The 16,327-nt window shown below is 43.7% G+C and overlaps 1 protein-coding gene across 1 annotated transcript in view; it reads right to left on the reverse strand.

The window, feature by feature from the left end:
• TAP1 (transporter 1, ATP binding cassette subfamily B member) overlaps positions 1 to 16,327 on the reverse strand; it is a 204,680-nt gene that overhangs the window by 110,408 nt on the left and 77,945 nt on the right. The window contains exon 2 of the mRNA XM_069241937.1: positions 267 to 774. Coding sequence (XP_069098038.1) covers positions 267 to 762 — 496 coding nt within the window. The 5' untranslated portion in view covers positions 763 to 774. The remainder of the gene's footprint in view (positions 1 to 266; positions 775 to 16,327) is intronic.

The raw sequence follows: 16,327 nt of genomic DNA on the forward strand, positions 1-16,327 counted from the left end.
CATCTAATACCATCAGAGGTTGAACTTGCCTTATACCCATCCAATACCACCAGAGGTTGAACTTACCTCACACCCATCCAATACAGCAAGAGGTTGAACACCCATCCAATACAGCCAGATGCTGAACTTACCTCATACACATCCAATACCACCAGAGGTTGACCTTACTCCAACACTTACTTGATGCAAGAGACTCCACACACACACATAATAGCACCTTGGATTCTCACTCTTTACCATCTGATACCACAGTGGTTTCAACTTACTCCAACAGGACACCACCACGAACACGCCAACGATGAGGAAGCGGCAAAGTTGTGGCTTCATGCAGGAGAAGAGCCTGCCCAGCGAGGCCGAAGAGTTCTCCTCCTCTTCCTCCTGCCCGAAGGGGGAGAAGTGATGCCATAGCAGGGCCACCACCCCAGTGATGACGTAGGATAAGGCAATGACCTCCCACCGCCCCCAGCCGTGGAGACACTCTGGGACGATGGGGGACCCAGCCAGCACACTTGCAGTCACATAGCAGGGCACAAGGAGGATGAGGACAGCTGTGGACACGAGGAGCTCCCGCCGCAGCCACACGGGTATACGCCCACTCAGCAAATGGACCACATAGGTCAGGAGCCCACCGCGGACCAGGGAGGCACACCAGACAGCAAAGAGTGACTCCTGAAGGCCGATGAGAGGGCAGAGCTTCTGAAGAAGGTGCAATACCAGGACATCCAACGCCGGAAGTAACCACACGAAGGATAGGACGTCCATCGTCCACGTCAGCTGTGCAGGAAAGAAACAAATGGAATGTTAGTTCTGAGACCCTAGCACCGAGAGACACACTAGTGTTAGTGCTGAGATCGTGACACTTAAAGACACAAGCGTATAGTACAGCACCACTAAAATCATGGTTGGATCTTGAATATGGGCACAAGGGCATTGCCTGACGAGCTGGGCCAAATGTAATTTGTGGGAAGTTTCCTTCATGCGTGCAGCAACACAGCCTCAGGGGGCTACAGGGGCACTGATGGGCACTTCTTTGCCATTTGAACCATGGGCACAGCAAACCTGGGAAGTGTCCCACGTGGCTTCAGTAATCAGAGGGCTCACTTGGGGCCTTTAATGAGAAGGAGAGGTCCCTGCACAAGTACCCACATTTGATTTATCTCCCAACCTAAGGTTTCTGGGTCTGAACACAGACAAGACAGACAGCTATAACTATAACTCGCTACCTCGCCATACACTGCGAATTACCCCACAAATTATGGCACTCATGCCATCTTTCAAAACATAATTGATAATATCAATGTAATATTTGCAGTAAAATGCTTGATGAAAAAAATGTGCATGGTGAGGGTGCGAGTTATAGTTATCTTAGGCCACAAGTTATAGTTACTTGAGGTAACTGTAACTATAACTGGTGAATTTCTATGGTTTCGTACTTTTAAAATTGGAGCCTAACTAAAACGTTCCTGTAACCTTTGGTTCCTTAAATGAATTTCTATGTTTTTGTGAATTCTATTTCCTACCTATAACGTCTCCGTTACCATTGTATTTTTCAGGGAATATATATATCTACTGTTGTTATAGTTAGGACCTCGTTTACGCAGAAAGAGCGTTTTTTGTTTTGCCTATACCTTTGGCGCCGCTTGATGAGCCATCACAAAACATTCCAAACTTATACTTTTCTAAGTTCAGCTTCAGTCTGGAAAGTTTTGGGCTGATCCGTCAAAAGGGGCAGAGAAGAAGGGGGAAGTGTCCCAAAACATGTTTTCCCCATTCATGTTTCCACAGGACCTTTAGACACGCTTACAGCCCGAACCACTGAATGGAATTACACCAAATTTGACACGAAGGTAGATTGTGTTCTGCAGAGCACGCTTTTTGTGACTTGGTGCAAATCCGTTCAGTAGTTTCAGAGAAAGGTAAGGTAAAAAAAAATATATATATAGGGACGTGGATCCACACGCGGTCGATCCGCAGATCCACGTGCCACAGGAAGAATCTGATTGGCTGCCTGCAACCTGAGAGAAATGTTGCAGCTGCCAGTTTCTTTTCTTGGTAAATGGTCCCCGGGGCTGAAATGTGGAGGGCAATTATGTTGATGGGGTCAGGGTACAGGTTCCCTGACCCCATGGGGGTAATATAGTTGTGGTGAAGGGACAAATAATTTCTTTGAAATGCGGAAAAATATTTTTTTTAATGTTTCACAGGATCAGCGGATCCACCCGCGGGGCCTAGCGCAGCCCGATGTGAATCCTCTGTTGGATCCGCAGAGCTCAGGAAACATCCCAAAAAAAAAAAAAAAAAACTAAATTCTAATACAGACACTCTACATTCAGTATTACACACAGAGAGACACTCTCACACCCAGCGTGACATAGAGACAGACACTGTCACACCCAGTCTCACACCTACAGAGATGCTTTTACATCAAGTGTCACATCTACACAGACAGTCTCACACTCACTCTCGCACTCACAGAGACACTCTCACACTCACCCTTGTATCCAGGCAGACACTGTCACACTTCCTCTCACACTCAGTCTCACACTAACATAGAGACTCTCACATGTAGTGTCAAACCCAGAGACACACTCTGACACTCACCCTCACCCCCAGTCAGGTACTCTCACACCCAGTCTGATATCCAGGCAGACACTGTGACAGCCACTCTCACACCTACAGAGATGGTGTTACATCCTCTGTCACATGTACACAGACACTCTCACACTCACACTCATAGAGACACTCTCACACCCACCCTGGCATCCAAAAAAGTGTTTTTCCCTTTTTTTTACGAGATCCGCAGAGCCATTCGCAGATCTGAGCGAGATTTGAAAGAAAAGAAGTGTATAAATAGAAATATATATGTACATGGGTAATAGATTGGCTCTGAAAAGAGCCTTTGTGTTTATGATGTGTAGGTGATTACTACACATGATAGAGGATACAGTCTCTCAAGTTATGCAGGAAACGTTTGTTGCCTTTCTCTGTTAGGCGAACTCCATCATTTCTGCATATACCCACCAAATCAAATTGTAACTTGTTGTGGTATATAGAAATCATGTTATGGTCCCTGGGGAATGCAGAAACAGTTTTATTGACATGTTTCCTAGATTTCTTTATTTGTGGGCAGAACTGAGTTGACCAGTTCCACTTCTGCCTTTGGCAAATGTTTGAAAAAACCAAGGCAGTGTGTGGGAAGAGTGTCATTAATTTTCCAAAGGTTTCTTTCATTAGGATTTCCAAATCAACTCCTGTGACTAACCCTAGGTCATTGCCACCACAGTGTAGAATCATAAGGTCTGGATGTTGGCAATCCTTAATGGTTTCAACCACATGGAAGTAATTAAAGCCACGTTAACCCTCTCTGGCCAATCCAAGTAATACCCATAATAGTCAAACCTAGTTCCCTGTCAATACCACTTCTTTTGCACTCTCTCTGGCCCAAAACATAAAACTGTGACGCACAATCCACACTCTGAGCATCTTAGAGGTAATTCAGAAAAGCACCCGGGAGAAGGTCGCAGCTGAATGAGGCTGGTATGAAATAAAAATCTTTTGAAATGGAGGGTAGTAGGTACAGTCTGGAAGAAGGGATTCCATTGGCTGTTGTAGATTTTTTGGGTGAAGGTAGGTAGAGAGGTTATGTGAATTGTAAGCATATGTTGGATTGGGTTTCCAAAAATTGGAATACAGTAAAAATAGCTGTGATATGTTTACTCTGAAAGATTCAACCACGCCTGCTAAATGTGTACCTGCTAAGCATGCTCTAGTCAGAAATTGTTATGAACTTGTGAGCTGGTGCAGCAGAAAGTTGCAGACTTTGTAACCATGGTAACAGGGCTAGAGGAGCATGAGGGGGAAGGGAATAGGAAAAATAGACTAGAATGTGACTTTGATTCACCATACATATAGAGGCAGTAATGATTCATAATGATTATTTAATGTTATGATTTTGTTTTGTGTTCTAAAAAAAAGTGTTTATATGGATTTATTTTTTTATTTTTATAAGATCAAAAAAATAATTTCCGAACTTCCCATGGATCTGCGGATCCACCCGCGAATTTACACTGGGAGCCGCGCTGAGCGGTGCAGTGGGTCCGTGGATCCGGCGCAAACTCACATCTTATTCTCTAACTTTTCAGGAGCACTGCAAGGGGTTAACTATATAAACCAGTGAGAGGTTGAGGAACATTGTATTAACATGAAAGGGAGATTGTGATTGGTTTACTGACTCAGTAGCCTTGAAAGGAGAGTTGAAGAGGTTGCCATTACTGGTTGCCTGCTTTGAGAGTGGACGTCCATTCTTGTGGTTGGTTTAATGAGGTTTGTTCAGTGAGAAGAAATTCTAACTGATACTGAAAGAGAAACAGAGAGCACAAGAAAGAGAATCCTCAGGTATGTGTAGTGAAATGTACTTTGGTTAACAAAGTGTTAGTATATGAATAAATTAATGTTAGGTTGAAGAAAGTGAGCACTGTGTTAACAACATGCTATAAAAGATACAAATACTAGGAATTATACAAGTAATGCATTATATAAGAAAGGTATTCAGCTGAACTTGGATAAGGGGTTTCATAGGTGTCTCCAGTTTCTATCATTATATTAAAGTGATCCCTCATGTATGCTAAAGCTAGTATGGAGAATGCACTAATTAGTAATTTAATGGTTAAAAATGTTACAATGAGTTCTAAATATTTAATGTGTTTGTCTATACAGAAATGGTTATGTATAAGAACAATGTTGAATTCATGCAGAGTCAGACATGTATTGAGAGATGACAGAGGTTATTTCACTATGAGTTACACATTGATATGAGTGAAGTATATTACTTGAAAAGATAAGAGAAAGGATTGGGTGAGAGCAGGTTGAATTATTTTTGCTGTAGAAGGTGAATGGGTCAGATATACTGTGTGTAGGGTGAAGAGGAAGTTGCTGTGTCTATAGAAGAGGAAAAAAAAGTATTTTTAATTTTTATTGTTTTATAACTGCACTAGCTATGTTAAGGTATATGTGTAATGTATAATGTACACTGTTAAGGAGATAGAAAATAATACAAATATAAAGGGAGACTTATACTCCTTTAGAGACATTAACAACCACTTGTATATTGATGTAGACAGAGAATTTAAGTACATAGGCTGCAGTAAGAGATGTATTTAGATGTAATAATATACTGAATGCAATATGTAGTTGTGATTATTGATAATATAGATTTTTTGTTTATATAAACTGTGGTTTAAAGATGGTTTAGGGTACTAATTGTGAGCATGGGTACACCGTTTTATTTTAAGCACACTTTACATTAGAAAATGTGTTTAAGTAGGTTTATACAGGTGTTGTGAGAAAAGTCACCCTTTAAGTGAGATGCACGTAGACTATAGACGAGAGCGTATTTTTATTAAAAGATGAAACATGTTGTTCTGAGTTTCACTGAAAGATGAAAGGTTGTAGAGGCCTATGCCCAGGTATATATGCACTCTCCTAGAACATATGGTACTTATATAGCTAATAAGGAAAAGATACAGTCAGTCTTGCATCTAGTGAAATAGCCATAAAGTCATTTGTGTATTCACCAGTGTACATGCTAAGATCCTAAGCCATACACCAGGGATCACACTGATAGATTCAATAACACAATCAGCGACGCACTGATGCATATACTGACACACCTAGGCACACACCAACCTGTACACTGACACACCTATGCACACTGTGATATATTGACTTAAATCCCTAGATGCACACTAATGAGTAGAGTGACACAGTTGCATGCATTGAGACAACCTAGTGGAATTGATGCATTGACTGAGACACCCAGGTTCACTGTAATGCATACACTATAATACGTAGGTGACAGTGATGTATACACTGATACATTCAGGGATACACTGACATAAACACTGAGACACTAAGGAATACAGTAATGCATGGCTGGGACACAGAGATACACTCGTATCTATAGACTGAGAGAGCCAGGCACACACGGATGTATACGGTGATACATCCAGACACTCTCTCTTACATATACTGATACATCCAGGGATACACTGACATATACACTGAGACACTTAGGAATACAGTAATGCATGGCTGGGACACAGAGATACACTTGCATCTATAGACTTAGAGAGCCAGGCACACACTGATGTATACAGTGATACACCCAGACACATTCTCTTAAATTCACTGATGCATCAAGGGATACACTGACATATACACTGAGACACTTAGGTATGCATTAATGCATGGAGTAGGGCACAGGGATACACTCTTATCTACAGGCAGAGGGCCAGGCACACAATGAAGTATATAGAGATACACCCAGACACACTCTCTTACATACACTGATACACCCAGGGATACACTGACATATACACCGAGGCACTTAGGTATGCAGTAATGCATGGAGTGGGGCACAGAGATACAGCCTTATCTATAGACTGAGAGAGCCAAGCACACACTGATGTATACAGTGATACACCCAGACACACTCTTACATACACTGATACATCCAGGGATACACTGAGATATACACTGAGTCACTTAGGAATGCAGTAATGCATGGAGTGGGACACAGAGATACACTCTTATCTATAGACTGAGAGAGCCAGGCACACACTGTTGTATACAGGGATACACCCAGACACACTCTTACATATACTGATACACCCAGGGATACACTGACATATACACTGAGACACTTAGGTATGAAGTAATGCATGTAGTGGGGCACAGAGATACACTCTTATCTATAGCTTGAGAGAGCCAGGCACACTCTGATGTATACAGTAATACACCCAGACACACTGACATAAACACTGAAACACTTAGGTACACACTAATGCATGTAGTGGGGCACAGAGATACACTCTTATCTATAGACTGAGAGAGCCAGGCACACACTGAGGTATACAGTGATACACCCAGACACACTCTCTTACATACACTGACACACCCAGGGATACACTGACATACACACTGAGACACTTAGGTACGCAGTAATGCATGCAGTGGAACACAGAGATACGCTCTTATAGACTGAGAGAGCCAGGCACACACTGATGTACACAGTGATACACCCAGATACACTCTCTTACATACACTGACACACCCAGGGATACAATGACATATACACTGAGACACTTAGGTATGCAGTAATGCATGGAGTGGGACACAGAGATACACTCTTATCTATAGACTGAGAGAGCCAGACACACACTGTTGTATACAGGGATACACCCAGACACACTTTTACATATACTGATACACCCAGGGATACACTGACATAAACACTGAGACACTTAGGTACGCACTAATGCATGTAGGAGGGCACAGAGATACACTCTTATCTATAGACTGAGAGAGCCAGGCACACACTGAAGTATACAGAGATACACCCAGACACACTCTCTTACATACACTGATACACCCAGGGATACACTGACATATACACCGAGGCACTTAGGTATGCAGTAATGCATGGAGTGGGGCAAAGAGATACAGCCTTATCTATAGACTGAGAGAGACAAGCACACACTGATGTATACAGTGATACACCCAGACACACTCTTACATATACTGATACACCCAGGGATACACTGACATAAACACTGAAACACTTAGGTACGCATTAATGCATGTAGTGGGGCACAGAGATACACTCTTATCTATAGACTGAGAGAGCCAGGCACACAATGATGTATACAGTGATACATCCAGACACACCCTCTTACACATACTGACACACCCAGGGATACACTGACATACACACTGAGACACTTAGGTATGCAGTAATGCATGGAGTGGGCCACAGAGATACACTCTTATCTATAGACTGAGAGAGCCAGGCACACACTGATGTATACAGTGATACACCCAGACACACTCTCTTACATATACTGACACACCCAGGGATATACTGACATATACACCAAGGCACTTAGGTATGCAGTAATGCATGTAGTGGGGCACAGAGATACAGCCTTATCTATAGACTGAGAGAGCCAGGCACACACCGATGTACACAGTGATACATCCAGACACGCTCATACATACACTGATACACCCAGGGATACACTGACATATACACTGAGACACTTAGGTATGCACTAATGCATGGAGTGGGACTCAGGGATACACTCTTATCTATAGACTGAGAGAGCCAGGCACACACTGATGTGTACAGTGATACACCCAGACACACTCAGTAACATATACTGATACATCCAGGGATACACTGACATATACATTGAGACACTTAGGTATGCAGTAATGCATGTAGTGGGGCACAGAGATACACTCTTATCTATAGCTTGAGAGAGCCAGGCACACACTGATGTATACAGTGATATACCCAGACACACTCTCTTACTTATACTGACACACCCAGGGATAAACTGACATACACACTGAGACACTTAGGTAAGCAGTAATGCATGTAGTGGAACACAGAGATACACTCTTATAAACTGAGAGAGCCAGGCACACACTGATGTACACAGTGATACACCCAGATACACTCTCTTACATACACTGACACACCCAGGGATACACTGACATAAACACTGAGACACTTAGGTATGCAGTAATGCATGGAGTGGGACACAGAGATACACTCTTATCTATAGACTGAGAGAGCCAGGCACACACTGTTGTATACAGGGATACACCCAGACACACTCTTACATACACTGATACACCCAGGGATACACTGACATAAACACTGAGACACTTAGGTAAGCAGTAATGCATGGAGAGGAACACTGAAATACACTCTTATCTATAGACTGAGAACCAGGCACACACTAATGTATACAGTGATACATACAGACACGCTCTCTTACATACACTGATACACCCAGGGATACACTGACATACACACTGAGACACTTAGGTACGCAGTAATACATGGAGTGGGACACAGAGATACACTCTTATCTATAGACTGAGAGAGCCAGGCACACACTGATGTATACAGTGATACACCCAGACACACTCTCTTACATATACTGACACACCCAGGGATACACTGACATACACACTGAGACACTTAAGTAAGCAGTAATGCATGTAGTGGGGCACAGAGATACACTCTTATCTATAGACTGAGAGAGCCAGGCACACACTGATATATACAGTGATACACCCAGACACACTCTCTTACATACACTGGTACACCCAGGGATACACTGACATACACAGTGAGACACTTAGGTACGCAGTAATGCATGGAGTGGGGCACAGATATACACTCTTATCTATAGACTGAGAGGGCCAGGCACACATTGATGTCTACAGTGATACACCCAGACACGCTCTCTTACATACACTGATACACCCAGGGATACACTGACATACATAGTGAGACACATAGATACGCAGTAATACATGGAGTGGGACACAGAGATATACTCTTATCTATAGACTGAGAGTGCCAGGCACACACTGATGTATACAGTGATACATCCAGACACACTCTCTTACATACACTGACACACCCAGGGATACACTGGCATATACACTGATACACTTAGGTACGCAGTAATGCATGGAGTGGGACACAGAGATACACTCTTATCTATAGACGGAGAGGCTGGCACACACTGATGTATACAGTGATACATCCAGACACACTCTCTTACATACACTGATACATCCAGGGGTATACTGACATACACACTGAGACACTTAGGTATGCAGTAATGCATGGAGTGGGACATAGGGAGACACTCTTATCTATAGACTAAGAGAGCCAGGCACACACTGATGTATACAGTGATACATCCAGACACACTCTCTTACATACACTGACACACCCAGGGATACACTGACATACACACTGAGACACTTAGGTATGCAGTAATGCATGGAGTGGGCCACAGGGATACACTCCTATCGATAGACTGAGAGAGCCAGACACACACTGATGTATACAGTGATACATCCAGACACACCCTCTTACACATACTGACACACCCAGGGATACACTGACATATACACTGAGACCATTAGGTATGCAGTAATGCATGGAGTGGGCCACAGGGATACACTTATCTATAGACTGAGAGAGCCAAGCACACACTGATGTATACTGTGATACACCCAGACACATTCTCTTACATACCCTGACACACCCAGGGATACACTGACATACACACTGAGACACTTAGGTACGCAGTAATCCATGGAGTGGGGCACAGATATGCACTCTTATCTATAGACTGAGAGAGCCAGACACACACTGTTGTATACAGGGATACACCCAGACACACTCTTACATACACTGATACACCCAGGGATACACTGACATAAACACTGAGACACTTAGGTAAGCAGTAATGCATGGAGAGGGAAACAGAAATACACTCTTATCTATAGACTGAGAGCCAGGCACACACTAATGTATACAGTGAAACATACAGACACGCTCTCTTAAATACACTGATACACCCAGGGATACACTGACATACACACTGAGACACTTAGGTATGCAATAATGTATGTAATGGGACACAGAGATGCACTCTTATCTATAGACTGAGAGAGCCATGCACACACTGTTGTATACAGGGATACACCCAGACACAGCATCTTACATACACTGGTACACCCAGGGTTACACTGATATATACACTGATACACTTAGGTATGCAGTAATGCATGGAGTGGGGCACAGAGATACACTCTTATCCATAGACAGAGAGAGAGCCACACACTGATGGATACAGTGATACACCCAGGCACACTCTCTTACCTACACTGGTACACCCAGGGATACACTGACATACACACTGAGACACTTAGGTACGCAGTAATGCATGGAGTGGGGCACAGATATACACTCTTATCTATAGACGGAGAGGCAGGCACACACTGATGTATACAGTGATACATCCAGACACACTCTCTTACATACACTAATACATCCAGGGGTATACTGACATACACACTGAGACACTTAGGTATGCAGTAATGCATGGAGTGGGACATAGGGAGACACTCTTATCTATAGAGTGAGAGAGCCAGGCACACACTGATGTATACAGTGATACATCCAGACACACTCTCTTACATACACTGACACACCCAGGGATACACTGACATACACACTGAGACACTTAGGTATGCAGTAATGCATGGAGTGGGCCACAGGGATACACTCCTATCTATAGACTGAGAGAGCCAGACACACACTGATGTATACAGTGATACACCCAGACACACTCTCTTACATACACTGATACACCCAGGGATACACTGAGACACTTAGGTAAGCAGTAATGCGCTTAGTGGGGCACAGAGATACACTCTTATAGACTGAGAGAGCCAGACACACACTGATGTGTACAGTGATACATCCAGACACACTCTCTTACATACACTGACACACCCAGGGATACACTGACATACACACTGAGACACTTAGGTATGTAGTAATGCATGTAATGGGCCACAGGGATACACTCCTATCTATAGACTGAGAGAGCCAGAAACACACTGATGTATACAGTGATACATCCAGACACACTCTCTTACACATACTGACACACCCAGGGATACACTGACATATACACTGAGACCTTTAGGTATGCAGTAATGCATGGAGTGGGCCACAGGGATACACTCGTATCTATAGACTGAGAGAGACAAGCACACACTGATGTATACTGTGATACACCCAGACACACTCTCTTACATACACTGACACACCCAGGGATACACTGACTTACACACTAAGACACTTAGGTATGCAGTAATGCATGGAGTGGGGCACAGCGATACACTCTTATCCATAGACAGAGAGCGAGCCACACACTGATGGATACAGTGATACACCCAGTCACACTCTCTTACATACACTGGTACACCCAGGGATACACTGACATACACACTGAGACACTTAGGTACGCAGTAATGCATGGAGTGGGACACAGATATACACTCTTATCTATAGACTGAGAGAGCCAGGCACACACTGATGTATACAGTGATACACCAAGACACACTCTCTTACATACACTGGTACACCCGGAGATACACAGACATACACACTGAGACACTTATGTATGCAGTAATGTATGTAATGGGACACAGAGATGCACTCTTATCTATAGACTCAGAGAGCCAGGCACACACTGTTGTATACAGGGATACACCCAGACACACTCTTACATACACTGATACACCCAGGGATACACTGACATAAACACTGAGACACTTAGGTAAGCAGTAATGCATGGAGAGGGACACAGAAATACACTCTTATCTATAGACTGAGAGCCAGGCACACACTAATGTACACAGTGATACATACAGACACGCTTTCTTACATACACTGATACACCCAGGGATACACTGAGATACACACTGAGACACTTAGGTACACAGTAACACATGGAGTGGGGCACAGAGATACACTCTTATCTATAGACTGAGAGAGCCAGGCACACACTGATGTATACAGTGATACACCCAGACACACTCTCTTACATACACTGGTACACCCAGGGATACACTGACATACACACTGAGACACTTAGGTATGCAACAATGTATGTAATGGGACACAGAGATGCACTCTTATCTATAGACTGAGAGAGCCAGGCACACACTGTTGTATACAGGTATACACCCAGACACACTCTTACATACACTGATACGCCCAGGGATACACTGACATAAACACTGAGACACTTAGGTAAGCAGTAATGCATGGAGAGGGACACTGAAATACACTCTTATCTATAGACTGAGAACCAGGCACACACTAATGTATAAAGTGATACATACAGACACGCTCTCTTACATACACTGATACACCCAGGGATACACTGACATACACACTGAGACACTTAGGTACGCAGTAATACATGGAGTGGGACACAGAGATACACTCTTATCTATAGACTGAGAGTGCCAGGCACACACTGATGTATACAGTGATACATCCAGACACACTCTCTTACATACACTGACACACCCAGGGATACACTGACATATACACTGATACACTTAGGTACGCAGTAATGCATGGAGTGCGACACAGAGATACACTCTTATCTATAGACGGAGAGGCAGGCACACACTGATGTATACAGTGATACATGCAGACACACTCTCTTACATACACTGATACATCCAGGGGTATACTGACATACACACTGAGACACTTAGGTATGCAGTAATGCATGGAGTGGGCCACAGGGATACACTCCTATCGACAGACTGAGAGAGCCAGACACACACTGATGTATACAGTGATACATCCAGACACACCCTCTTACACATACTGACACACCCAGGGATACACTGACATATACACTGAGACCTTTAGGTATGCAGTAATGCATGGAGTGGGCCACAGGGATACACCCTTATCTATAGACTGAGAGAGCCAAGCACACACTGATGTATACTGTGATACACCCAGACACACTCTCTTACATACCCTGACACACCCAGGTATACACTGACATACACACTGAGACACTTAGGTACGCAGTAATGCATGGAGTGGGGCACAGATATACACTCTTATCTATAGACTGAGAGAGCCAGACACACACTGTTGTATACAGGGATACACCCAGACACACTCTTACATACACTGATACACCCAGGGATACACTGACATAAACTCTGAGACACTTAGGTAAGCAGTAATGCATGGAGAGGGACACAGAAATACACTCTTATCTATAGACTGAGAGCCAGGCACACACTAATGTATACAGTGATACATACAGACATGCTCTCTTACATACACTGATACACCCGGGGATACACTGACATACACACTGAGACACTTAGGTACCCAGTAATACATGGAGTGGGACACAGAGATACACTCTCATCTATAGACTGAGTGAGCCAGACACACACTGATGTACACAGTGATACACCCAGACACACCATCTTACATACACTGCCACACCCAGGGATACACTGACATATACACTGAGATACTTAGGTATGCAGTAATGCATGGAGTGGGCCACAGGGATACACTCCTATCTATAGCCTGAGAGAGCCAGGCACACACTGATGTATACTGTGATACACCCAGACACACTCTCTTACATATACTGACACACCCAGGGATACACTGACATACACACTGAGACACTTAGGTACGCAGTAATGCATGTAGTGGGGCACAGAGATACACTCTTATCTATAGACTAAGAGAGCCAGGCACACACTGATGTATACAGTGATGCATCCAGACACACTCTCTTACATACACTGATACATCCAGGGGTATACTGACATACACACTGAGACACTTAGGTATGCAGTAATGCATGGAGTGGGCCACAGGGATAAACTCTTATCTATAGACTGAGAACCAGGCACACACTAATGTATACAGTGATACATACAGACACGCTCTCTTACATACCCTGACACACCCAGGGATACACTGACATACACACTGAGACACTTAGGTACGCAGTAATGCATGGAGTGGGACACAGAGATACACTCTTATCTATAGACTGAGAGAGCAAGGCACACACTGTTGTATACAGGGATACACCCAGACACACTCTTACATACACTGATACACCCAGGGATACACTGACATAAACACTGAGACACTTAGGTAAGCAGTAATGCATGGAGAGGGACACAGAAATGCACTCTTATCTATAGACTGAGAGCCAGGCACACACTAATGTATACAGTGATACATACAGACACGCTCTCTTACATACACTGATACACCCAGGGATACACTGACATATACACTGATACACTTAGGTATGCAGTAATACATGGAGTGGGGCACAGAGATACACTCTTATCTATAGACAGAGAGGCAGGCACACACTGATGTATACAGTGATACACCCAGACACGCTCTCTTACATACACTGATACACCCAGGGATACACTGACATACACACTAAGACACTTAGGTATGCAATAATGTATGTAATGGGACACAGAGATGCACTCTTATCTATAGACTGAGAGAGCCAGGCACACACTGTTGTATACAGGGATACAGCCAGACACAGCATCTTACATACACTGGTACACCCAGGGATACACTGATATATACAATGAGACACTTAGGTACGCAGTAATGCATGGAGTGGGCCACAGATATACACTCTTATCTATAGACTGAGAACCAGGCACACACTGATGTATACAGTGATACACCCAGACACACTCTCTTACATACACTGGTACACCCGGGGATACTCTGACATACACACTGAGACACTTATGTATGCAGTAATGTATGTAATGGGACACAGAGATGCACTCTTATCTATAGACTCAGAGAGCGAGCCACACACTGATGGAGACAGTGATACACCCAGTCACACTCTCTTACATACACTGGTACACCCAGGGATACACTGACATACACACTGAGACACTTAGGTACGCAGTAATGCATGGAGTGGGACACAGATATACACTCTTATCTATAGACTGAGAGAGCCAGGCACACACTGATGTATACAGTGATACACCCAGACACACTCTCTTACATACACTGGTACATCCGGGGATACACTGACATATACACTGAGACCTTTAGGTATGCAGTAATGCATGGAGTGGGCCACAGGGATACACTCTTATCTATAGACTGAGAGAGACAAGCACACACTGATGTATACTGTGATACACCCAGACACACTCTCTTACATACACTGACACACCCAGGGATACACTGACATACACACTAAGACACTTAGGTATGCATTAATGCATGGAGTGGGGCACAGAGATACACTCTTATCCATAGACAGAGAGCGAGCCACACACTGATGGATACAGTGATACACCCAGTCACACTCTCTTACATACACTGGTACACCCAGGGATACACTGACATACACACTGAGACACTTAGGTACGCAGTAATGCATGGAGTGGGACACAGATATACACTCTTATCTATAGACTGAGAGAGCCAGGCACACACTGATGTATACAGTGATACACCCAGACACACTCTCTTACATACACTGGTACACCCGGGGATACACTGACATACACACTGAGACACTTATGTATGCAGTAATGTATGTAATGGGACACAGAGATGCACTCTTATCTATAGACTCAGAGAGCCAGGCACACACTGTTGTATACAGGGATACACCCAGACACACTCTTACATACACTGATACACCCAGGGATACACTGGCATAAACACTGAGACACTTAGGTAAGCAGTAATGCATGGAGAGGGACACAGAAATACACTCTTATCTATAGACTGAGAGCCAGGCACACACTAATGTATACAGAGATACATACAGACACGCTCTCTTACATACACTGATACACCCAGGGATAC

The sequence above is a fragment of the Pleurodeles waltl genome, chromosome 6, assembly GCF_031143425.1.
Source record: "Pleurodeles waltl isolate 20211129_DDA chromosome 6, aPleWal1.hap1.20221129, whole genome shotgun sequence".
NCBI lineage: Eukaryota > Metazoa > Chordata > Amphibia > Caudata > Salamandridae > Pleurodeles > Pleurodeles waltl.